Genomic DNA, 24,801 nt, shown 5'->3' with positions numbered 1-24,801 from the left:
AGGCCCATTTTAAAGTTCCAGCTGCTGATCCTGTTCACGCATAAAGCAGCAGGAACTTGAGGACAGCTGTTAGCTGTATATTGAAGCTGTGTTCTATCAGTTTGATAATAAAAATGCTTCTATAGGAAAGTACTTACTTCCATCACAAATACTTGGATAGGTTTTTTTATTGCTCTTACCAACCTTTGAGGAACAGTTTACTTCAGAGGTATGTTTTCAGTCTGTTTGCTTGAGTGCATGCATCTCAAAGTAATCAAGGGAAAGTTACCTCACAGATTAAAATCTAGTAGTTCAGCACATGGCAATTCTGGATGGGTGCTTTATGGTTCTGTTTCCGTTTCCTGTGGAAGTTAAGTCATGTCCCCGTTTAAACTGAAGGCCAGGTTATTACTGACAAAATAATTGTCTGTTAAAGTGAATAAAACAGCACAGAGGTTGTTCTGATACTAACGGAACCACCCTTACAGTGCTGCCTGCATCTACAGCCCTTTTTCCTCTTGCACCGGAGTGGTCTTGTTTTGACTATCTGTAAGACAAATTGTATGGCCTGCTCAGTCTTTAGAGCAATATGGTAGGTGGATGAGGCAAAACTATGTTTGGGAGCTTGCTGACAGGTAAACGGTATGATGAACACGTTTCAGCTCATACTCTTCTTTGTCTTACTAGAATGGGTATACCCCAGAGCCCTTAAACCTTATAAATTTCCCCCAGTAACTGCCAGCACTTACACAAATATTCCCCCATATTTCATGTTATCCAGAAAGTTTAAGGTCCACATTTTCCACTGTTATGCTAGATATTGAATGTATTTTCATAAAACAGGGTCTTGAAGCTCAGCTGGGGCACTTCATGAAAGGACCATATGTTGATGAAGCACATGTATTTGAAATAATTTTTCTGTGCAGAAGTTGATTGGAGATTTTCTGAGAAAATTGGTGGTATTAGATTCTCAGTGGAACTTTTTTTGCATGTTTTCTCATGATCTGTTGTTTAGGAGTCCATATTTGATGGTTCGTAAGGCACATCTCAGGAAACAAGTTTTGCTTGGGCTTTATATGAAATGGGGTAAAATTTTGAGGAAAAAAAGTTGGAAGGATTATTAAGGAAGTTTGTTTTTCCCTTAGTTGTCGTAGTGTTGTATTTCTGTTCATAGTATCATAGAATCACAGAATGGTTTGGGTTAGAAGGGACCTTAAAGATCACCCAGTTCCACCCCCCTGCCATGGGCAGGGACACCTCCCACCACACCAGGTTGCCCAAAGCCCCATCCAGCCTGGCCTTGAACACCTCCAGGGATGGGGCAGGCACAGCTTCTCTGGGCAACCTATGCCAGGGCCTCACCACTCTGAGTGAAGAAATTCCTCCTTATATCTAATCTAAATCTACCCTCTTTTGTAGCATGTAGTCAAGCAGCAAGAAAGAAATGTGGCTGATAAAGTTAAGAATTTTTTGACAAAACAGTGCTAAATTACTTCCTTAACTAAATTCGTTAGCTGTGGATATTCTGAGTAAATCCACCTAGGTTTGTTATATTTGTGACTTTATGAAATAAACCTCTGAAACTAGTCATTTTTCTGACAACAGACTATCCTTTTGAGTATCTTCTATTTGATTTGCCAAATGAAATCAGCATCCTTTTAAACTTTAATAACTCAAAAACAGCCATTTGTATGAAAAAAAGCTGATATAAAATGGTTATCCTTTCAGCCATGCAAAAATTATGAACTTGACCGCGACTTCCATTTTGTCTGCTTTTAAGTTTTTTTTTAAATATACCTCAAGATCTCAGTTTTGTAATATGGATTTCATTAAAAAGAAATTGTGATATTTATAAATCAACTCACGACAAGAGGTATCAAATATCTGCACTGTGCGTATGCAGGTGGTTGACAAAGGTCAGTGCTATAAATCCAAAATACAAAATCCTCTAATTGAGCAAACAGAGATTATTCATTAGCTACAAGAGCAGTGCAGCTTGTTTCCTCTAAGGGTCATGTGTTAGTTATATAATGTAGCAGAAGTTAATTATGTATGCAAAATTTTATGACTTTAATTTACAATTGAGAACAGTTTAACTGGAAGAACTGTAACTGGCATGTAGCACTAGCTTTCTGCCTTTCTCCTCCCTGAGCAAGAAGGGCTCAGCTGCTGATGAAGCAGGTGCTAAACCTCTGCAGCGTAGCATAAGGTAAACCAGCACTCATTTCACTTTCCTTAGTGCAGTGTCTTGTAATTTGCGGTAGCTTAGCAGCTGCTACATGAGCAGCTGAGCTGTTCTTACAGCAGAAGACGACAGCTGGGGAGGAGGAATCATGGCAGCCATCCCAATTTTATGCAAAATAAGAATAAGAGCATTTAAGTGCTTTGTGCCCAGTTTCTGTCCATGGAATCTAGATAAAATTTGCCAGCAATCAGCATAGACTCTTCAGGTATTGATATTCAAAATCTATAATCCTGCTGCAGCCCAGTTTGCCTTCTCCATTTAGTTTAAAACAATAATTCTCAGTTACAAAAGGCAATGGTGTAAAATTTTTCTTATAAAGTGAACATCGTCTCAGATTTACAAAACTGTTCTCTGTTCAGATTTTTTTTTTTATTTCTGTGGCAGGTTTGCAGACTTAACATGGGATCTGAGACGAGCTGAATGTATCACCAGTAATTACACAAGTCAGCTAACAACTTTGTTAATGAATGAAGCAGAAACAAATAGCCTGTAGCTATTGTACCCTGTGGCATTAAGAATAAAAAATAAATCTTAACTTTAAAATATATATATTTTTCTGTTTCATCTGTGTGTTTCTGGCTATACTGTCACTTTACCCAGTGTTCCCAAGGAGAGTTCTCTTTTGCCCACTTTCCTGAATATTGAGTGATTTTTCAGGACCTGAAAAAAGGTATCTAAAACCTCTTGTAATTGGGCTTTGTTATAGGGAAGACAGACCTGTAGTAACTGTGCAAAAACTATTTGCAGTTGTACCACTTTGAAAGGTACTTGAAGGCTACACAGTGTGTTAACAATGATAAATTTAAAGGTGCTTCATATTTTGATTCTTTTTGCAGAGTGTTAGACCTACACCACAGAATGAAGCTATAACAGTACATTTCAAGCCAGTTACGTTGAAAGCCTCTGAAAGTAAATATACCAAAGTTGCAAGTATTAGCTTTGATGGTAAGTACTGCTTCTCTCCTCTTACAACTCATCAAATGCTTCTTATACTTCCTGAAACTTCATGAATTGTTTTCCGGTCCCTTAACAAAATGGTAATTGTTGTTTTGAGGAGGAAATGGAATTTTCCTATCTGGAAAATTTTACCTCTTTACATCTCCTCCAACATTATTTCTGAAGAGTTGTTTCTGAAGTCACAATTGGCTGGTAACTTAGACTGATAACTAACTAATAGCGAGAAGAATGGGGATTCCTAAGCAATCCTATATGTGCGTATATAAAAAATGAACATCAGATTGTATTTAACGTAAGTGGTATTCTTATGTTAAGACACCCTTTTTAAAAAAGTATTATTAACCTATTAAAATGCCTGTTTACGTATTTTTGAGAAATCTTAACAAAGACACATTCCTCACAGTAATGTAAATTAAAGGACAGTATATCCCTGAGATTACCCTTCAAGCTTTACAAAGTTTAAAGAAGAATGCAATATACTATTCCACCCTCTCCCCATAAATATTGTAATGCCCACAGAAAAAGGGTTCTGTCACATGCTTGAGCATCTTACTGTGAACGCTAGCTTTATTTGTTATTTTGAATTCATATTAAAGAAAAAGGCAGGTGAGGGTGGCAAAACCTCTCACTGTTACCTTTCCTACAAAGATAGATAACTTGATACCGACTTTCATTTACATCTTTATGAACGAAGTGCTGGTTCATTTCCTTCCTACGTAGTGTGACTGTAAATATTATGCTGACATTTTGTAGAAAGGGACCTCCATTTTCATTAGAGATTTAAATCAACTGTCAGAATGCTGTTGACCTATTCAGGTGCTACTGTGTTAACTAGTTGGTGCTGTAAGTCTCAGCCTGGATTGCTTAAAAATGGAATTGTATAGATGCAGTAGGAATTGTGTAGATGTAATTTCAGAATTTGTATGCATCAAAAGGATTTATTTATCACTTTTGTTTATTACTTCAGAGTCTGAATAGCTTACAGTTTATTAGATGAGTTAAATATGCCTTAGCCTAAAAATATTAAATTCTGAAATAGCTGAGCTCTGTCAATCTGAGGTGGTAATATGTCCGAATTTTGCAGCTGCAAGGAATAGTTGTATGAGGACATACTGACTAACACATGGTAGATTTTTGAAAGGATTGTTAGGTGGAAAAAAAGTCCAGTCAAACTGCTCACTGAATTATTTTCAGTGAAGCCGCCTGCTATAAATATTTGCTCTTTCAGCTGTCCTACTACATACAGGGGCTTTAGGGGCTGGAGATTTTTACTAACCAGCATTTGAATCTTGATTTTTTTGGTGATGTTGCCATCAGGATAACATTGCTTGTTCTGTGATACTGGAAGAGACCTGTCAGTTTTGTTCTTGGCACTTGTGTGGTCTGGGTTCTTGCATGGATTCTGATTCTATTTCTATTACTGTGTTCTTGGTCCAACGTTCTGCTTGCAGTTCAACTGGTAGTTGTAAATACAGAGCCTAGCCATCACAAGTTTCTGTTCTGCTGGTGTAGAGGGATATATCCATACTGTAAGTGGGGAATTTGGCTCATCTAGGATCTGAATTACCTTCTGGACATGTTTGTTTATTTGATGAGAACAACAAGGCTTCCATAAAGTACATAACTGTTGTGGTTTAAACCATCAGGCTCATGGGCTGAGTTTACTAGGACAGAAAATAAAGGGAAAATAATGATTAAAACCAATAATATATATATATATACACACAGAACAAATGATGGTCAATGCAATTGCTAACTATTTGCCAACCAATGCCCAGTCAGTCCTTGAGCTGCTGAGCCCTAGCCAATTCTCTGCAGTTTTTATCGCTGAGCATGTGGTACAGGATATTCCTTCGGTCAGCCTGGGCCAGCTGTCCTGGCTGTGTCCCCTCCCAGTTCCTGCTGTACCCCCAGCCTCCTGGCTGGCAGGGCAGCAGGAGAAAGTGAAAAGTCTTTGGCTCTGTGTAAGCACTGCTCTGCAACAACTGAAACATCGAGGGGTTATCAACATTATTCTCATCTTGTATCCAAAACACAGCACCATACCAACTAATAGGAAGAAAATTAACTCTGTCCCAGACAAAACCAGGGCAATACCTTAGCTATGTCAGCTAACTCGTATAAGGGGGATGAATTCAGATCTCTTACTTCCAAGACTCACTCCATGTCAGATGCTTATTGAAACTTCATTAAGATCCATTTTCCTCTTCTGTGGTACTTGGGCTAGTCCTTTGCTTTTATTTTTTCACTCATGCTAATCTACCTTGATGGATGGCTTATATTCTTTTACAGCATCAAAAGCAAAAAAGGCATCACAGTCTTCTGGGAAGATAACTGTTAAAGCAAAAGAGAAGAGCTACTCCAAGCTTGAAATTCCATATCAGGCAGAAGTATTGGATGGGTAAGTTTACAGTTAAACATTGTTCAAAAACTAAATGCTGATATAGAAGGTAAAATCAGCCTTTTTGGGGAGTGAAGGGATATAAAGAGGTGGTACCTGTGTTTTCTGTATCTGGAGCTAATTTAGAACTACAACTACTGGTACAAATTTTCTGTTTTTACACAAATAGTTGAGGTAGTCTCAGTAACACACAAACTGATTTGAAGGCTTGGATTCATAGTGACCTGCATGAGTTGTTTTTTAGAGTAGCTGAAGACTAGATGAAACATTGGAAATTTTCCTGAATTTTCCATATGTATTTTAAAAATACATACATACTTGAAGTTTTCATTTTTTTCATACTGTTGTCTTTTAATAGGTACTTAGGATTTGATCATGCTGCTACACTCTTCCACATCCGTGACAGTGCTTCTGAGTCCGTGGAAAGGCCAATCTATTTAACAAACACATTCAATTTTGCAGTCCTTATACATGATGTTGTGTTACCAGAAGAAGCAAAACCGATGTTTAAAGTAAGTCTTGTTTTGGTTGAACATTTTTACCTAGTAGTAAATGTTTAAGCATGCTGCACTTTGTTAAATTTTAACTTTGATCTTCATTCTTCACTGATCTAGGTCCAGAACTTCAGCAAACCTGTCTTAATTCCACCTAATGAATCCAGATATATTTTTACACTTCATTTTATGCCTTCCACATCATCTGTTCATATAGATAACAATATTTTACTTATCACCAATGCTTCTAAATTTCACCTACCTGTCCGAGCATACACAGGATTTTTAGATGTAAGTATTTTCATTTTTTAGCTATTCCAGCATACTTAGAGGCAATCTTCATGTGACTTCCTTTATTCTGCTTCTATGGGATGATGGCTTTTTTTTTTTAATTTCAACAGATTTTAAAGATATGGAAAATGTCACCCACTTCACCAGATCTGTCCTTAAGCAACTTCTGTTATTGCTAAAAATAAAAAAATAATAATAATAAAAAAATTTGTTCCCTCTAGTTATACGTAGAAAATGTATAGACTTTTGAGGTTATCACAGTATTGCTTCCTACATTTGACTTATTAATTTGTTAATAAGCTTAGTAGAGTTTGAGCATATTTTATATTTAACATATGCTAAAATACCTTTATCAATCTTTCTAGTACTTTGTACTGCCTCCAAAAACTGAGGAACGATTTATAGATTTTGGCATATTGAGTGCAACAGAAGCTACCAGCATTTTATTTGCAGTCATCAACAGCAATCCGATAGAGGTAAGGATGGGTTTATTTTTAGCTTGCCTTTTAAAAATTTTACATTGGTCTTGTTACTGAAACGGTACCTTTTTGTTCTCTTTAAGCTGGCTATAAAAAGTTGGCATATTATAGGGGATGGTTTGGCCATAGAACTCCTAACAACTGAAAAGGGAAACAGAACAACAATAATCGCAAACCACCATGAACTACAAAATGCAACTGCATCTGATCAGTCTTCAGTAAGTAATTCTTTGAATCTATTGCTTAAAGCTAGATTTTGGAGGGGAATAAAAAGGTGCATTTTTTTTTTTTTAATAATTTAATGTTAGCAAGGGATACGGAAAATAAGAATTCTTACATAAGAATTATTCAGTAAGATATAGCATGTAAACTTTTTGAAGTTATTAGTAATATATTTCAAGTAATAGTGTTACTTTCAGGTTGGTAAGAATTTGAAAGAGGAATTTCAGAGAGTTATATCTGTAAACTCAGTGATGCTTATAATTAGCGAAGAGTGGAATTTATCAGCACTAGAAATATTTGTGTCTGAATTTTTATTTTTACCACTAAGTTGTTTCAATTGGATTTTGATTCAGTTCAAGGAAATAAGTGATGGTTGGATGTGTTTCTTAGTGAAATTTCTTTTTGTTTTTAATGAAATACAATGGATGACTCTCTTTTCTGCCATTTACAGGTGATACTAACATCAGGTTATTATGCTGTGTTTAGAGTAAAATTAATAGCAAAAGAACTTGAAGGAATTCATGATGGTGCTGTACAGATCACAACAGATTATGAGGTATATTTATTGTATACTCATGGGTGTTGTCCAAATGGAGTGTTTAATTTTTAAGTGTGAATTTTGAAGTGTTGTATTAATGGACAGATTGTAATATCAGGTAGAATCCAAGGCTGAAAGGGACATCTGGAGGTCAAGTTAACTCTGCAGGTTAACTCTTGCAGGGAACTACAGTAATGCTACTCTGTATCTTCCCATAAGGAACAAGAATGACTTATATTAAGCTTTTCATCTGGCTTTCAGAAATTTCCATTTAAGTCTCACCTGATGCTTTACAGTATGGGTTCTTGAGCGTCAAGGCAAGAACCTTCTTACATGAAATACTTATAATTTACTTCTTAGTACATTGTCAGTAACTGAAATTGAGCTATAACTTTGAAGGGATTTTGTCAAAACCCTATGTGAAAATTGCTTTGGAGAAACTGCAGTTTGCTGACAATTGATGAAAACAGATCTTGAACTGAAGTTGGTAAGGGAGAGAAGAACAGCCAGTTAATCCTGAATTTCATATCCCTTTCCTGTTATTTTTTTTGTAGGAGAGGGTGCTTCCAATACGTAATAGAAACTGAGATTTTTGAACTTTCTTTGTGTCCACACGTGTATGTGACTCTCCAGTTTTAGAGCCTGAAGCCTTTTATTTCTTTTCCCTGCAAATCATTCTATTTCTATTTTCAGCTTCAACCATCCCCAGTAAGGATATTATTATTGCTAATTATTATTATTCCACTCTCCCTATTCTAAGTGTACATCTATTTCAAGGTCTTATCATGACTTCTAATGTTCTTGGGGAAGTTTCTCTTCCCTTGTAGTAATGCATTTTAAATATGTCATCCTGCTGCTTTTCAAGAGAGTGAGCTCCACTCAGGTGAGACCTGTGTAATGCCCCATTGGAGAGCTTTTATTTTAATTTTGCTTTTGTGTTCCACATAGAATGATGCCAAGTATGACTGAGCAAAGGCGTGCTCCCTGACAGTATGAAATGACTGTTTCAAAAATGTTGAAATCCTGATCTGTGTTTCCATGTTTTAAAGGTGTTTATAGCCTAGGCTGTATTAATTGTAAAATTTCAGGTTTTGCTACTCTATGCAATTTAAAAGTGGAAGAGATGTGTGAAAGCTGAAATTGACATTTTTTCCTCAACTTACCTTTTTTTTTTCTTCCAGATTTTAACTATACCAGTGAAGGCAGTGATTGCTGTAGGCTCTCTTACTTGCTCCCCCAAACATGTTTTTCTTCCACCTTCTTTTCCGGTAAGATAGGTCACAGCATTAAATACTTATTGTATATTTTTATTTATCTATCTTTTCAAGAGAGATCTCAGTCTTGAATGAGATCTTCTCGTCTTGAATATGTCAAATTACTGGAGAGATTCGTTTTTATTTATGATTCTGTTTGTCACTTTTTCCCCCTCATGTCCCAAGCATGAATTATCCCTATCTCTCCTCTACTGAGCACTTGAATGAGATCTTAGAATACTGTTATGATCCCAAAACTGTTTCTTTGCAGCTTCATTCTAAAGTTACTGTGGTTACTGCGTGTATTAGCACAAAGACTGAGAAAATTACCTAAAGACATTTTCCAGATTTCTGAAGTGTAATGCCAAAGAGCAAAGCTAGCTAATGAACTGAGGTTTCAGTGTAAGAATTCCTTGATCTCTGTGGAGGCATTATTGTATTGTTTCCACACTGAAAGTAGATATCTTTGAAGGTATGTGATGGAGTACACAAACATGAAAGCAAGAAAACTCTGAGGGTCTACAACTGTCTGCAAAAGTATCTAGAGGCTGTTCTCATCCCTGCTCCAGTGAGTGCTGAAGGCAGAGTCTTTGCTTAGGGTTACAGACTCCAAGGGTTACAGACACCAAGCTATTAACCAGATAATACCTTTCTGTTATGGGGCATTCAGCATCACCATAGACGCATGGGGAATTGAGTGATATTGACTTTGGAATTGGTATTTCATTGAAGTCAGAGTCACGTGACTTTATAATGAGTAGGGAACATACTATGATGGAAAATCATGGGGAGAGATTGAAAGCCAAAAAAGAAAAGTAGCAAAAGGAGTTACAGACAGCAGGATGGAAATACTACTTGGGCAATTTTCTGAAATAGTAGAACTGCTTTAAATATATTTTGAAAAAGCAGCAATACAAAAAAGGGACAGTTCTCCAGTGTTTTTGCTGTGACTACTGTGCAGGTTTAGGAAAAAAATACTTGACTGGAGAGTGTGTTATGGCAGAACAACAAAACACCTCCTATTGTCTGACTATATTCTGAATCTGAGGTGTTTGTACCTTTAAATTGTATTTGGTAACCCATTCCAGCAAGCAGTCAGTAGTGAGTTGTCTTTTGCAGGTCACTTTGAGATCAACGTCTTATAGACAGCACCTTCCTGAACAGACTGGTCATATCTACACTGTACAAATACTTGAAGCAATGTCTGGCTTGGTGCCTATTTGACAGGTGTCTCTTGTATACCGCTCACATGACTTGTCTATGCAAACACATTCTGTTTCATGCTTAGTTTAGCTTAGAGCATATGTTTCAGGGCTCCCTTCAGTGCGTAACCCCACTGTCACAGCACTGTTTTTAGTCAGGACAATTTTTTTCCCATTTTTTCTTGGTTTCAAATAAGGGTATAGATCTCCTCTGGCCCTTTTTTAATTCTTTAAGCATTTTTACAGTATTTTAAGGTTCTCACTCTTTCTTTTATTTGATAGTAATGGCACTTGCCTTCCTTCTTCCTACTAAGAAGCTACTCCTGGATTGCACTTACGGCTGCAAACATTCCTGCATTTTCAGCCCACAATTACTCCTTGTCATTTTGTAACCATTGATCCCATGTCATCCCTGTACTTGAGTTTAATTAGTTCCCTCCTCTTTTTTTTTTGACATTAGTATAGAGCAGTGCTTCTGCTGTGGCTTCCTGTTGGTAGTTTTGTTTTTTTAAAAAGCCACGAGGTAGGGTTTGTTTGTTTTTTTTTTTTTTTAATTCTACTTTACAGGCTGTACTTTTCCCTGCTCATCATTCTAATCTTTCATCTTCAGCAGTCTCTTTTCTTAACGAGTGATCACTATTGTACATTGTCATCTGAGTATGGTTTTACCACACTCTTTTTTGCAAGTCTTAATTATCTCTAGTGAGTATACCTCAAGTAACGCATATTGGTGGAAATATGGTTTTGTTTCCTTGTCTGTCCTGTATAGTCTTAATCTATTGTGGGATCCATGACCAGATACAGGCCTTCATCTCCTCTACCTGCTTTGCCTTTTCGAACAGAGAGGTTCTAAATTCACAATCTCATATTTGCAATTATTGAATTCAATCTACTTTCCCTACTCAAGTTCAGTAGGTCAATCTGTATGCCAGCTTGCTCTTCCTCCTATTCTGAAAATGCCTCTTAACTTTGCAAGATAAACTTTTCTCTCTTCTTACTTTTTGGTATCAAAGCAATTAATAAAAGATATTCATTGACCAGTATTTAGTAAACTTGAGTAAATAGGAGTTACTTCATCCTGATTTTTTCATTCTTAGAACACTGCCTGTTCATCACCTCTTCTTCCAATAGCACCTTTTGTTGATCTTACCGGTTGTGTACTCGTAAATAGTACCTTTTCAGTGCTATTTTATCAAGTGCTTTCCCTCCTGTTCAGTAGATAAATAATTACTTTTTGAAAAAGTAATGCAATAGGGCTCATCAGGGGAAGACAGGCTAAGCAGCAGGACTTCAGTAAATCATCGCTACATTTGTCCCATTACCCAGCCCATCTCCCTTTTTAATCTGCTTCACAAATTGTTCTAAAGTCTGTTGTTACTCTCAAGGTCAAACAGTCATGCCTACAGTTGCAGGGATTATTTGTCACTTTTTATCTTTTATCTGTGTGTCCTATTTTACTGTACAGCCTCACCATTATCTGGATATTTATTGCACTGACTTTTCTATCTCTAACTTCATTCATCAACTGCTCCATGAGTCTTTGATAAACAAAAATAACTTAATGGTTCATTTCTCTTTCACCATAGACTAAGCAATTTCTATATGCTGCATCCTAGTTAATACATACTAATTCTTGTCAATATCTTTGTTCCTCTTGAATACTGCAATAAACTGGTCTGAAAAATTTGGAGTCATAAAGGAGTAATTTTCTAACCTTCTGTTTCATCCTTATAGAATGACTAAGTAACTTACAGATCTATCTTAGATTTTCACAAGATGATTCATTCAGGGGGCCTTTGAGCTCCTGCATTTTGTTTGAGAGCATAAATTCAGAGAGTGTTATCACCTTTGACAAAATTCTAGACTCTTTTCTGAGTTCAGGCCTCAAGCTTCTCAGAGCGGTTAGCTTCCCCAACTACTTCTGTTAGTTGATCACTTAGTTCTTTTGATATTTGAGAACACTGAAAGCAGATTGCAATTAATCCAAAAAAGAAAAAGGCAAACTAAACTTGTGATCACTGAGTTCATGATACTCTTGCACCTAGTTGTTCTCTAATACTTCTATTACTTATGAAAATAAGCCTAAAATAGAATTAGTTCTTCTAGTTCCATCTTCTGGTAGAGAAATCTGACAGTTATAACATCCAGGAATAGCTAGGTGCTACAATTTTAGTAACACTTACGTCCTAGGAATGAATTGAAAAGTAATTCTTCTGCGGCTGCCCAGTTCCCCATGCTGTCTGTTTCTGTTTATAATTTTATTGTATCTGCACCTAAGTCTAATTGCTGATATTCTGTGTAAGGGTCTCAGTATACTACTTTTCATTTGTTCTACGTTGTTTAGTGAACCTTTATCTTGCCCAGTTGGTGGAAATTGGTTACTCATAGGATTCTGTAGTTGGAGCTCAGGCATAATAATTTCTGCTTCCTATTCATTTTAACAGGATTATATATTGTTTAGAGTATTATTCTTGTCTCATTTCTTTTTTCAGTTGTTGCTATTGAGAACTGTTTCAGTATGTGATTATTTCCTGAGACCACAGTTTAATTTTGATCCTGCAAAGTTCATCTCTTCATCTTCCCACTTGAGAAATTTATTTAAAACAAACAAACAAAAACCAACAACAACAAAACAAATAAAAACCAACAAACCACAACTGGAATATTGGTTTATGGGGAACATTAAAACCCGTTTGTTAGAAGCAAATTTAAATGCCTAGGACTATCTTCTATTTGTTTTATGCAGTTTGGAAAACCGGTCACCACTCTTGAGTAGCCTTTCACTTCTTTTATTTATTGTTTGCCATATACTTGTCACGGCTGGTTTTGAGATAAGAGGAAAAATATGGTTACAGAATCAGTGACTTACAAGTGAGGTCACACTGGAGTGAGCTTTAAAAAGGGTGGGGAGTATAAAGCTTGAGCATTGCAATGATTCTGGTCATGACATACTATAAACTATGAAATCTTACATTCTGTATCTGAAAGATAAAATAATGTTTGCCTTAGAAGAAGTTGCAGGGTTTGGTGGGGAAAAAACATGCACTGTTTTCCTCTTAAATGTTGTAGTTTCAGTGCCTAGTGTCCTAGTTTCATTGGGAAAGGAAGGGGTGTTTTAAAATGGTCTCTCACCTGGAGCGTTTATAGCCTGGAGCTTCATTCATCTGCTCTGTTAAGATAATTCCTAACTAGTAGTAACTATGTCCTAGATCTGTTAAAAGAAGCTTGTTTCTCTTTTGGGGGCTCAGAAAACCAAAATGTTTCTGCTCTGGCACTCTCAAAGCATGATTTGATTAAGAACTGTTGTCCTAGTTCTCCAAAACCCTTAAGCTGTACTTTTTAAGAGAGATGAACTGTATTTGAAAGCAGATGAAGGAAGAAGTCTAACTCACAGAAACCTACCATAAAGTTACAAATGGCATTTTTAAGAAAGCACAGTTAAATTCTGAGTTTATTGCCACTCTACTGTGGTCTTTGCCAGTCTACATAAATATATATGCTAGGGAAGATGCTTGCCATGCAGCCTTTTTCATCCTTTCTTTTCTTTAGGGGAAAGTAGTTCACCAGAGCCTGAACATTATGAACTCCTTCTCTCAGAAAGTGAAAATACAACACATACGCTCCCTGTCTGAAGATGTAAGGTTTTATTATAAAAGGCTAAGAAGCAATAAAGAAGATTTAGAGCCAGGAAAAAAATCAAAGGTTTGTGCTTTGCCTTATTTCTACAAGTTCACAAATTCTGGTTTTTAGCACAAGTGTCCTGTAGTCAAATCTTCTTCCTTCTTTCTTTGGTCATCAGATTTATTGTGCAGTTTCTTAATTGGTCTGATTTTACCTGTTTTGCAGATTGCGAATATTTATTTTGATCCTGGTTTACAATGTGGGGATCATTGTTACGTAGGATTGCCTTTTCTATCAAAATGTAAGTAACTGTCACCTTTTTAATGAAAATAAAAAACAATTGTTTCCTGCTTAAGCATTGATTTTACATGAAGGGTTTAAAAATGTTATGTTTTTAAAGCGGAATCTAAAGTTCAGCACAGCATATCAATGCAAGATGATGTGTGGGATTCTGACTGGGATTTGCATGAGAACTTATTCAAAGCATGGACAGAAATAAAAGAGAACTCAAGCCATAGGTAAGTGTTTTATGCCTGTTACTTCCTCAGATGTTAAATCACTAGATAATTCTGTTACATGTGATATTATAAAATACAGATTTATTATATATATTACATATATATATATATATAAAAATATATATTATTGTGGTGCTCTATGAGAGAGGGTAAAGGAGTTATTTGGCCTTCTGTGCAAAACCTTAAAGAGAACACGTATGTTTAACTTTTTACTACTCATAATAATAATTTCCTCTAGTCAATCAAAGCCTTAGAAGTTACTATTAACTGGAGCATGCTGCAGTTCTTTAAAACATGGCAACAGCAGGACAGTCTCTATTCTGAAAAAAAACTTTCCTAAAAGAGATTATAGTGTTTCTGTAGTATCTCTGTTTAATCTGTTTAAAGTAGTAACCTCAATATTCCTTTAGGATTTCATAAGGTTTTCTATTGCTGCTATTCTGAGATCACTTCAGGGAATTGTCAAATCGTCTGGTATTTCTCCTTGAGAGATGCTAAATAAAAAGTCATTAATAACGGCTATCTATTTTTTTTAGAAAACTCTGTAGGCTTCTATATACTTTTTAAACATCTGTTTTCTAATATGTAAAGCAATTAAGCTTCAAGAGATGTTTACTGTAACAGCAAGTGTCTTTGGTGGTGATAACATCTAGACTATCATTTCAAAAAATGTGTACATATTTGTAGAAACCAAAGTGACTATGTAACTAAATAGAGTAACAAAAACATACTTCCTTTATCACTTTTTTTGTTATAATGTTGATATATTAATAACACATGAATAAAATTGACGTAAACAGAATTCTCTACAGGAGTGTTTTATCGCCTGGAGTAAGAAGACAGTAAAGGAATATACTATTAAAAACTACTTCTGACTAAGTTGCAGTTCTAGTGAATATATAATGCGTTTTTAAAAAGTGTTAAAATCAACCCACTATCCAAGCACAGGAGAAAATGCTTCTGAATACAGAGGGTTTCTGACTTGAGTATTTAGAGTCTCTCCAAAATACATCTCTAGGTTTGAAGTTTGGTCTCTTTTGCTAACAGGAGAGCTCAATACTACTAGTCTTGTTTCAGCTCATGTTGGAAAGCTTGTTGGGGGAACAGGAGTCAAGTCTGTTGTACAGGTTGGCTAACAGCAAGGGACTTCATTCACTTGTGAAAATTGTAGCTTACACCAAGTGGCTAATTCATTAAGATTTCATTAAGATTTCATTAAGATTTGTTAGATGGGAGTATAGGCACATATTTCATGGTTTCCACTGCAGCTAACATACATCAGATTTACTGTACTTCACGCTTGTACAGTGTGATGGATGCACAGTATGTCTTCTGGGTAGTGGATATCTGAATGTTGTGTTAGAAACACGCTGTAGTAGGGCTGATGTTTTTCCTTTCTACTATTTATACCTTTGCAAACTGTCATAGTCAACCACTGTTACATAATCTCTCTCAAACTTTTAAAATATATTTGGGGTTATTTCTGTTTAATGATCTGAATCTCAATCATATTCTCAAAACTTGTTTCTGCAATAGTAAGAGCTAGACATTTTCTCACAAACAATAAAAATTGTCTCACTGTCTAGAGACTACTAATGTGAGACAAATACTGAAAGATTAGAGATACGGTACAGAAGTCCTATTGTCTTTTCTGCTCATCTTTATCCATAAATAGGCCCTAATAGAATTCGGAACAGATGGATGTTGACAACAATATTTAAATTGTGAACATCTTTAGAATTTTTCACTTCGTCTCCTGGAGCATATTTGGGGGTTTCTATTGCAGTTTTTAATAGCAGTAAATATGGGCAGAGTTTAAATTTATTTGATTGTGTACAAATGTGATATACTATTTCTCAAACTAATACTGTTTTCACGGTACTCCTAAGCACTCTGCTTTTTACATGGTGGTTTTTATCCAGGCTTTTGCCTTTTTACTCCTGTAAAGTAAGCTTTGTAACTATTTTTCCAGACTGAATGCTCTATTTGAAGTTGACACAGACCTTCAGAAAGATGTCCGGTTGAAAATTACAGCAGAAATGGCCTGGCCTTCCATACTCAGTTCACCACGCCAGTTAAGCTTCCCACTCACGAATACAAACAGTTCATCAGTAAGTTATTTTGTTGGTAGTACCATTTTAAAAAATATTTTTAAGAGCTTCTGCATTTTTAATAGCTTCTAATTACAGTTAATCAAATGTAAGCTTTACAAAAAATTCTGTTTCTGATTAGGAAGAAGAAATTTTTCTAGAAAATCCAGCTGATGTTCCTGTGTATGTTCAGTTCCTTCCTGTAGCCCTGTATTCTAACCCATCCACATTTGTTGATAAAATGCTAGAACGGTAAGTATTGTCTTAGAGTGCAAAGGGTATTTTCACTGTACAGCAAAATGTATTTTACAAAAAATGCAAACTGTTCATAGTGTTGTCCACTTCTAGAATTTGTATCGTTAGTCCAGTTGGGAAATGAATCTAGGGTGAATTCCCATAGAATATATTTTTTGCTGAGCTAAAACAATGTTTACTTTTTTTTCCTTAACTTGAGGGGGTGAGGGGGGAAATAAAGTAAGTCAAGTGATTCTGTCAGCTGCATTTTGAGTCCTACCATAACCTATTGATTTGTGCTAAAGTCTGTACTTAGTATAAGTGTGTTGCTATCTTCAGTTATCTGGGAAACAAACAAACAAACAAAAAAACAACTTCCATGTGTTTCAGGTTTAATTTGAGTAAGCCAACTAATTTCAATCTGAGGACTCTAGAGTTCCAGGTCTTCAGAAATTGTGTAAGTATTTCATTACATTCTTTGGATACATTTATATTGTTTTCAAGAGTTCAGTCATACATGTGTTGAATTTTAGAAGGATGTGTGTGGATATTGTATGTATCCACATTGTATATACTTGGGAAATGGGAAAAATATTTCTTCAAATATAACAGTTACATTTTAACTTTGCTTGTGTTACAACAGAATTGCAAAAGTTGCAGGAAACTATTGCTTTATTAATTCTCTTACTGATACAGGATTATTCAGTCTTACGCTTGGTAGTTCTAAAATTAGCAAGGTATTGAGTTTTCCATTGTTCTGTTCTTTGTTAAAATATTTTTTTAGTATTTTGTGTACAACTTAATGCATTTTTTTGTATAGAGTATGCCACATCCTGAATACTTTCCTTATCCAACATACAGACACTTTCTCCTCCATTTGTTTTATATTAGCAATAGTTTTATGTTAGCAATTTAATGCTTGCAATGCATCTAAAAGCAAACTAGGCAAAATATACTTTTTTCAACAGATCTTCTATTCTAAGTTTTTTTTCCTTTTTTTCTTTACTCTGGAAAGACAATATTTTAAAAATGTTTTACTAGTGGGACATTTTAAAGGTAGAAAACATTACATAATGGCTTAATGTTAATTTAGTATTTAAAGCTATACATTTAAAACCTTCTCAACTCCCACTATTAGAGTTTTATGAATCCACATGAGTATAGCTTAGCTCCATTCTATCTTGCTGTGTTCTACCGCTTGTCAAGTGGATGATTTACTAATATTGAATTTGTTGTTCTAAAAGTCTTTTTTCTTTTAAAAAACAAAAATCAGTGTGTTCCATTTAGTAGTACACTTGTCTATAACATAACTTTCTATATAAATAAAAGTTCTATGAAATGTGTTAAAAATTCATTTTTTTTCAAGTGTTGCTTTTGTTTTCCCTATTCTTTTAAGGTCCAGCCATTACAGAGCACTGTAGGCCTTACAAAGGGCTTGGCTCGTCATTCAGTTTTAAGCCTATTATTAAAACCTGGTGAGAGAAAGTCTGTCAAAGTAAAATTCACTCCAGTTCTTAATAAAACTGTTTCATCGTTAATTGTTGTCAGGTATGGTAGATATTTCTGAAATGAGTTTGAGTTTCTGATACATCTTTATTTACTTATATAATCTTACTTACTGTCTATAAGAAACTATCACTCTTACAAGACTAATTGTAGAATCGCGTCTGGAGAAAAATTTACTTTAAATGTAATTTTGACATGTTTTGCAGTAGTTAAGCTGTATTTGGTATGTACTTGCTAATACAGATATATTAGCATAGCTATAGTTTGACTCAATTCCTTAAATACATCCTGTACTGCTTTGAAAGTATCTACTTATAGATGCCATTTGCAATGTGAGTTTGCAATTTCAATTTTTCCCTTTAAGAGGAATTTTTCCCTTTAAGAGTTTGCATAATTATTTACCTATTTTATCATGTGATACTTTGATATGATGATCAAAGACAAACTAATATGTCATTGTTCTATTAATTGTATGCTTCCTTCTGTTAATTGTATGCTTTCTTAGGCTTTAGTCTTTCAAATGCTATACATATGGCTATACATATGGCAATTCATACTACTTCTCTATGGTGGGAAATCACCTGTGGGACTGCTTATATTTCTGTCTTTCAGGACTAGGATATAGCTTTGTATTCTGTAGAGAAGCTTGCAGAAGCAATAGACTGCATATTCCTTTCATGAGTGTTTCCAACCCGCCCCCCCCTTTTTTTTTTGCATACAGAAATAATTTGACTGTAATAGATGCCATAATGGTACAAGGACAGGGAACGACTGAGAGCTTGAAGGTTGCAGGCAAACCTCCTGGTCCTGGAAGTTCTTTACGCTTTAAAATCACAGAAGCACTATTAAAAGACTGTTCAGAAAGTGAGTACTTCGTGAACTACTGTGCTGAACAGAAAATAAATGACATTTTACATGTGCAACTTAAAATATGTATGTGTGGAAATGTTTTTTTCCCTGTTCTAGTGTGCCAGAATTTTTTAACCTTTAAATACATTAAAATTGCTTCTTAATTTAGACAGAAAATGGTATATTTGATCTTTTCATTTTAACATGAAAATTAGAAAAACTGAAAATGTTCAGAATCTGCATGCATATGGCTAACAAGGAAAAGGGAAGGATATGATGTTCCTTGATTCCTTGATGAAAATTAAATCGCAGGCAAAATCTTTTTCTGGGGTCAGAGGTTTTCTGCTCCATGCCCCAGGCTTGCTTCTGAGCAGAGGGCCAAGAATACCTGTATTTCTAAAGGAACTGGTAAAAGCAGTGTAGTTTTTATCTGATATTAAAATCTGCTTTATTGCTTTACGGATTTCCAAGTGTATTTACAAGATATGCCATTAATTAGTTTGAATTTTTTTGAGGGGATGAGTAAAAAATAAATAAATAAATAAAATTTTCAAGTAAAGCTTAGTCGTTACTTAGTCATGTTGTGAGCTAGGGATTTTTTTTGCTGTTGTAGCTCAACAATGGATTTCACTTTTAAGGCACAAAAAGTAAGTTTTAATACTCCAAGTGCTGAGACTTTTCACTGAATACTACTACACTAAGCAGTACGTCACAGAACTTTACAGCTGAGATACGTTTTTCTTTTTTTTTTTTCTGAGGTAGCGCTATCACATTTGGGGGTCTTGTTTTCTTCCCTGATGAGTTGGAATGCACAAGAGTCTGGTAACAAATATCTGTTCTGTCATTTATGTAAAGGTTTCCATAGGCCCTGGTGTAGAAGATGTGCATAGTCAAGGATATCCATTTAGCACAATATTAATTATTTTTCCCTGTTTTTTCCAGAAATGAAATACAAGGAACCAAATTTCACGTTGAGAAGAACATTTAAAGTGGAAAATACAGGGCAGCTGCAGATTAATGTGAAAACCATGGAAATCAGTGGCTATACATGTGAAGGATATGGATTTAAAGTAGTTAACTGTCAAGAGTTTGCACTAAGTGCCAATGCCTCTAAAGACATTGTCATATTGTAAGTATTTTTTTTCTTCTTACATCTAAATAGTCATACCTGAGAATTCTGTGTACCTATTTCTGTTTTTAGAGGAAGTTGAATTCTAAGGTTTTTTACTTAAGCTTTGAGTATTTTGTTTTTGTTTTTTTTTTTTTTTTTTTTTTTATAAAACACAAAACACGAAACCTCTCTCTTCTTGCAAACAATTACTTGATTTTTAAAGAACTTAAGTTTTCATGACTGACTATAGAATTATTTTTGATATTATTCTGCATTGGAAAAGGGCTATATACAGCTTTTTATACGCTTCCTTCATTTGGGTTACGAATGTACATGAGCTGGAGATTTATGTATGTTTTTGGTGCATTGCAGTAGATACTAAGTGCCTTTAGTGTAAGGGTTAGCATCACAATGCACAGCATTTCAGTCTTAAATATTATATCCGGTATCTTAATGACAACAATTATTTAATTCTGCCAGTTATTATTGTAAAAAAGTCTGCATCAAAAATTATTCTTTAACATTGCTTCGATTTAAAGCTAGCTGTTCATAATACAGTATCTAAATAGTTCAGGAGATGGTACTGTTATGCAAGAGAACATACAAGATATTGCAGGCAGTGAAACTTCGCTAGTATTTCTGCAACAATCTTAGTTGGAGACAGGAACGTAGCTATGTTTTGGAAAGGTATGCAATTTTGATTTAAAAGTGAAATGTTTAAAAACTTTATAGCTCACATAATGATCAGTTCCATTGCTTAGCTATAGCCATTGTTGTGGTTTTGTTTTTCTTTATTTTTTTTACTATATTTATAGCTCTTTTTTTTTTTTAGCAGATTTGGTCAAAACTTGATTTCAGTTATATTTTCCTATGGTATGTCAGGGTAACTTAGTATCAGATGTGTTAAGCATAGGTGTTTATGAACTTTTAATGCATCTTGAAGTATTTGAAAGGTATTCATAAGTATTTGTAAGCTAGTTGTGTGGATGATTATTACTTGTACTGCTAGGATTATTTGTTGTAAATATTTGAATGGAATCCCAGTCATGACAGTAATTGCAGGGGTGGGGGTTGTTAAATGGCTGAATATTATCTCAAATTTTTGTGCTGCTCAAATGACAAGTTCTAACATTATTTACTTTGTTTTCAGGTTTACACCCGATTTCACAGCTTCCAGAGTAATTCGTGAATTAAAATTCATCACTGCAGGAGGCTCTGAATTCGTATTTATCTTGAATGCATCCCTTCCATATCATATGTTAGCAACGTGTGCAGAAGCGCTACCCAGGCCCAACTGGGAATTGGCACTGTACATCCTTACCTCAGGAATAATGAGGTAGTGTGTATATGTTTGTTCTTATCAGTATATGTGCACGAAGTACCACCATTTGAATACAGATTCAGCCAAACTTGAATCAAATCAGGCATTAGAGCTCTGCTAACCGTTTTTTTGTGTACAGGTTGAAGCATCCTTCTTGAGTATTGTGCTTTAGAAAGATATGAGGCAATGACTGCAGTGAGCTTAGCAGATGCCTTGGATGAATTTAACTTTGCTGCCACTTGCAAGTGACAGACAACTGGTGATACTAATAATGGAGTTTCTGAGAACCTGAAGGGCATTGTATTGGTGCACTTTTTTCCCCCCTTAGTGACACGTTTGCTATGACTGGTTGAAACTTGAGTTGAAAGTTCCTTTGTGTTTTCCTAGCCTAACCTCTACCTGTCTATTTTTTAGTCTGAAGTTATGAATAATCTGAAGTTAGAAACAATGCTTTCCTACTTGTCTACTGGATATGAGACACTGTCTTCCACTGCCTTTATCCAGAGAAAACCATAGAATAATCAGTGGCAACAAGTGTTTTTACTGTTTAGTTAGTGTTAAACTTGTATTTTAGTGAGTGATGAATTGCTGCTGTGACGAAAAAGTGGTTTTCCTGTGTGCTGCAAATCTGAAGCATTATCCAAAGCCTTTGTAGCAAATCAGGGGTGTAATATTCCTGTGTTTCTTTTAGATTAAGATACTATTTTTTCCATTTTGCTGCCCTGCATTATATAAATATTTGGTGAAGCTCTTTCCTTGTCTAGGGATTGATAAAAGAAATAGAGAAGATAAAGCTTGCTTCTTTTTCTTTTTTATTCTTCAGCACTTTACAAAATAATGCAGTGTTTTTATCTTATTTTTCTTCTATGTATCTGCTTAGTTTATTGATAGAGTGAATGATGTTTGCCAGCTCCTAAGTGTAGTTTGTAATTTTATGTGTACTGTATTTATTAATTAGACTTTACAAAATGATACAGAATACTAATAATCCTTTCACTCACTGTTTTTTTTCCTTGCAAAACTCAGCAAATGAGAGGAGTCCTAATGTGATCATTTCATAATATTCCAAGGATCGGGTGCACAGATAGCTTCTGACTTTCAGGAAGTCATAATAGAGAGTTTTGCTTGTTGCCACTAACATAGTTCCATATTATCCGTTATCCCTAATTTCTAGAAATTAACAACTTGAGCTTGTCTAGTTCATCTTTCTCTTTTAATAAAATATTGTCTGAGGTGCCTTCCCTAAATTACTGCTTGGCATGTATTGGTACCATACTTGTGGCTCCAAGTTTTCAAGTCCAACTTGATAGGCCTTGTGTGAAGGACCCAGTCCTATTTATGAACTTACTAAGGATGCATAGTTTGCCCCAGGCTAAAACTTTGAGGGAAAAAAGGTGTTACCAACAACTGTGTCTAGAACATGTTATTTCCCACTGCATGGTGTTCTTCACCAGTTTAAATGACATAAACACTCTAGGCTAGTTATCTTTTTCTATTATTATAATCAAAGAAGCAAATAAAAAATGGACTGTTGCCACCACAGCAAGACAGGAAAGTGCAGTTAAAAAGACCACAAAGCAAGACTTGTTCTGTGGCTTTTTTTTAATTTCAAAGTTGTTTGAAAACAACAAAGTTTGCTAACGCAAAGGGAGTAGGATTCTTATCCAGAATGGATCAGCACTGGTACACTGAGGGGTGTGGTATGAAACCCCTGTGTGCTCCATCTCGAGTCTGTATGGCACTATAGAGATGTAATACTGTTGTTGGTATCAGTCTCATGAAGCTTTGAAATAGTACCATGGATTATACTTTAAAAGTGAATGAGGTCATACCTTACTCTTTATATTCCAAAAGTAATTGTATGTTTGATGGTATAGCACCCAAGGCAGGCGTCGCTCTCTTGCGTAGGAGTTTGTGTAAGCTTGTCTGAAAACTTCCCTTATTTTTTTTTTTTACCTTCTCTGTCGCTTGTTGACACTTCGGATTAAATTTATATTTCCTACCATCTGCTGTCAGGTTATATGTCTGTGATCCTTTTTAATTCCTGGGGTGGAAAAAAAGCACTGATAACCAGCTATAACCAGCTGAGTTGGTCTCCAGAGTTGCTTGCATTTTGCTGACAGTTAAAACTTAAGATGATATCTAGACTAAATTTCTTGTAGACAACTAAAGTTAAGCAAGAGGTATCTCATCCTATTCTGTGAACTGATGCTCTTTCATACATTTGGCTTACAAAAACCAGCAGTCAGAACTGAGAACAGAAACTGAAGTTGCTAATTTGAAGTTATCTTTGCATAAACCTTCTAGGGTAATAGGCAAGTCAATCTTTAGTAATCAACGGTGTGTCTCATACCCCCACCATCACCCCAAAATTCCCACCTTTTAGAAGATGTACTCCATAGCGCTGTGCTGAATGTCTCCGCAGTGATTTTATGGCTTCATCAGAAATACAGTTTGCTGCAGTGTGTTACGTAAGTGGAGAACTCCTAAACACGACTGCAGCAGATGCAATTAGTTGTAAAACTTGACATAATAATGCTAAATTTTAGTTCTCTGAACAGCAGCACAATTATCTATGGAGGATCTCTGCTTTTAAAACAGAATTACACCAGCGGTCTGTGAGAGCTGCTGGCCACTTGGATGCCATTTTAATATTTTGATTGTATCTTTTTTAAAATTTGGGTTAATATAATTGGGGCCTTCATATCAGATTTGCATCTTTAACCTTTATTCTCAGTATTATTGATGTGCATATGCTAGACTTCTGTAATTTTTTTCTTTTAGACAGAAATGTGGTTTGGATGCAGTTTTCAGCTTTTTTATGTAAGATACAAACTTTTCATCATGTGTAATTAACGTCATTAACCTTAAAATACTCAAAACATAGAAATACTTAAATGACTGCCTCTCTACTCTGCAGTGTGCTCTTTCTCTTGGTAATTGGAACAGCCTATCTAGAAGCTCAAGGAATTTGGGAGCCATTTAGGAGACGCTTGTCTTTTGAGGCCTCAAGCCCACCATTTGATATGGGAAGGCCACTTGATCTCAGGAGAATAGTTGGAATTTCATCTGATGGAAGGTAAGTACATGTTTCTTTTTTTCTTTTTGCCTTTTTATTTTTTCCTCTTCAGTTATAAGGCCAGTTAAAAAGTAATACGTTCTTTTGAACGGATGAATGAATTATTAGTCTCCCATGGGTGGAAGATGAGTTCTAAAATGGACTTTGTGGTTGAGAGGATTATTCATCTCTTTCTAAAAGCAAACCCCACAAAATTTTCTGGTTATGCTCTAGAAAAATGGGAGGTATAAACTGCAAAAAAAAGCAGGCCAGAATTTCCTACCTTTGGGGTCTAATTTTTTTTTAAAGGCAGGCTTCTTTTCTTCCATTAATTTTGAATGCCATCTTACTTTTTTTGTTTATATGTACAGTGAGCAAGTGAACAGGAAATGGTAAAAACTACTGACTTGTCAAACAAGTTCTCAACCTTTT

The 24,801-nt window shown here is 35.3% G+C and overlaps 1 protein-coding gene across 1 annotated transcript in view; it reads left to right on the top strand.

Moving 5' to 3' along the window:
- Positions 1–24,801, top strand: part of TMEM131 (transmembrane protein 131) — a 96,970-nt gene that overhangs the window by 55,440 nt on the left and 16,729 nt on the right. The window contains exons 12-30 of the mRNA XM_084496462.1: positions 3,061–3,169; positions 5,474–5,582; positions 5,941–6,094; positions 6,197–6,367; positions 6,733–6,843; positions 6,930–7,064; positions 7,520–7,624; positions 8,788–8,874; positions 13,611–13,763; positions 13,908–13,983; positions 14,083–14,200; positions 16,173–16,311; positions 16,433–16,542; positions 16,915–16,981; positions 17,921–18,072; positions 18,752–18,894; positions 19,822–20,008; positions 21,141–21,326; positions 24,232–24,390. Of these exons, the coding sequence (XP_084352588.1) occupies positions 3,061–3,169; positions 5,474–5,582; positions 5,941–6,094; positions 6,197–6,367; positions 6,733–6,843; positions 6,930–7,064; positions 7,520–7,624; positions 8,788–8,874; positions 13,611–13,763; positions 13,908–13,983; positions 14,083–14,200; positions 16,173–16,311; positions 16,433–16,542; positions 16,915–16,981; positions 17,921–18,072; positions 18,752–18,894; positions 19,822–20,008; positions 21,141–21,326; positions 24,232–24,390 (2,471 nt within the window). The remainder of the gene's footprint in view (positions 1–3,060; positions 3,170–5,473; positions 5,583–5,940; positions 6,095–6,196; positions 6,368–6,732; positions 6,844–6,929; positions 7,065–7,519; positions 7,625–8,787; positions 8,875–13,610; positions 13,764–13,907; positions 13,984–14,082; positions 14,201–16,172; positions 16,312–16,432; positions 16,543–16,914; positions 16,982–17,920; positions 18,073–18,751; positions 18,895–19,821; positions 20,009–21,140; positions 21,327–24,231; positions 24,391–24,801) is intronic.

This window comes from Aythya ferina (assembly GCF_964211825.1).
Source record: "Aythya ferina genome assembly, chromosome: 1".
Taxonomy (NCBI): domain Eukaryota; kingdom Metazoa; phylum Chordata; class Aves; order Anseriformes; family Anatidae; genus Aythya; species Aythya ferina.
Note: the sequence above shows the minus strand (reverse complement) of the source record. Positions and strands in the feature narration are given on the sequence as shown.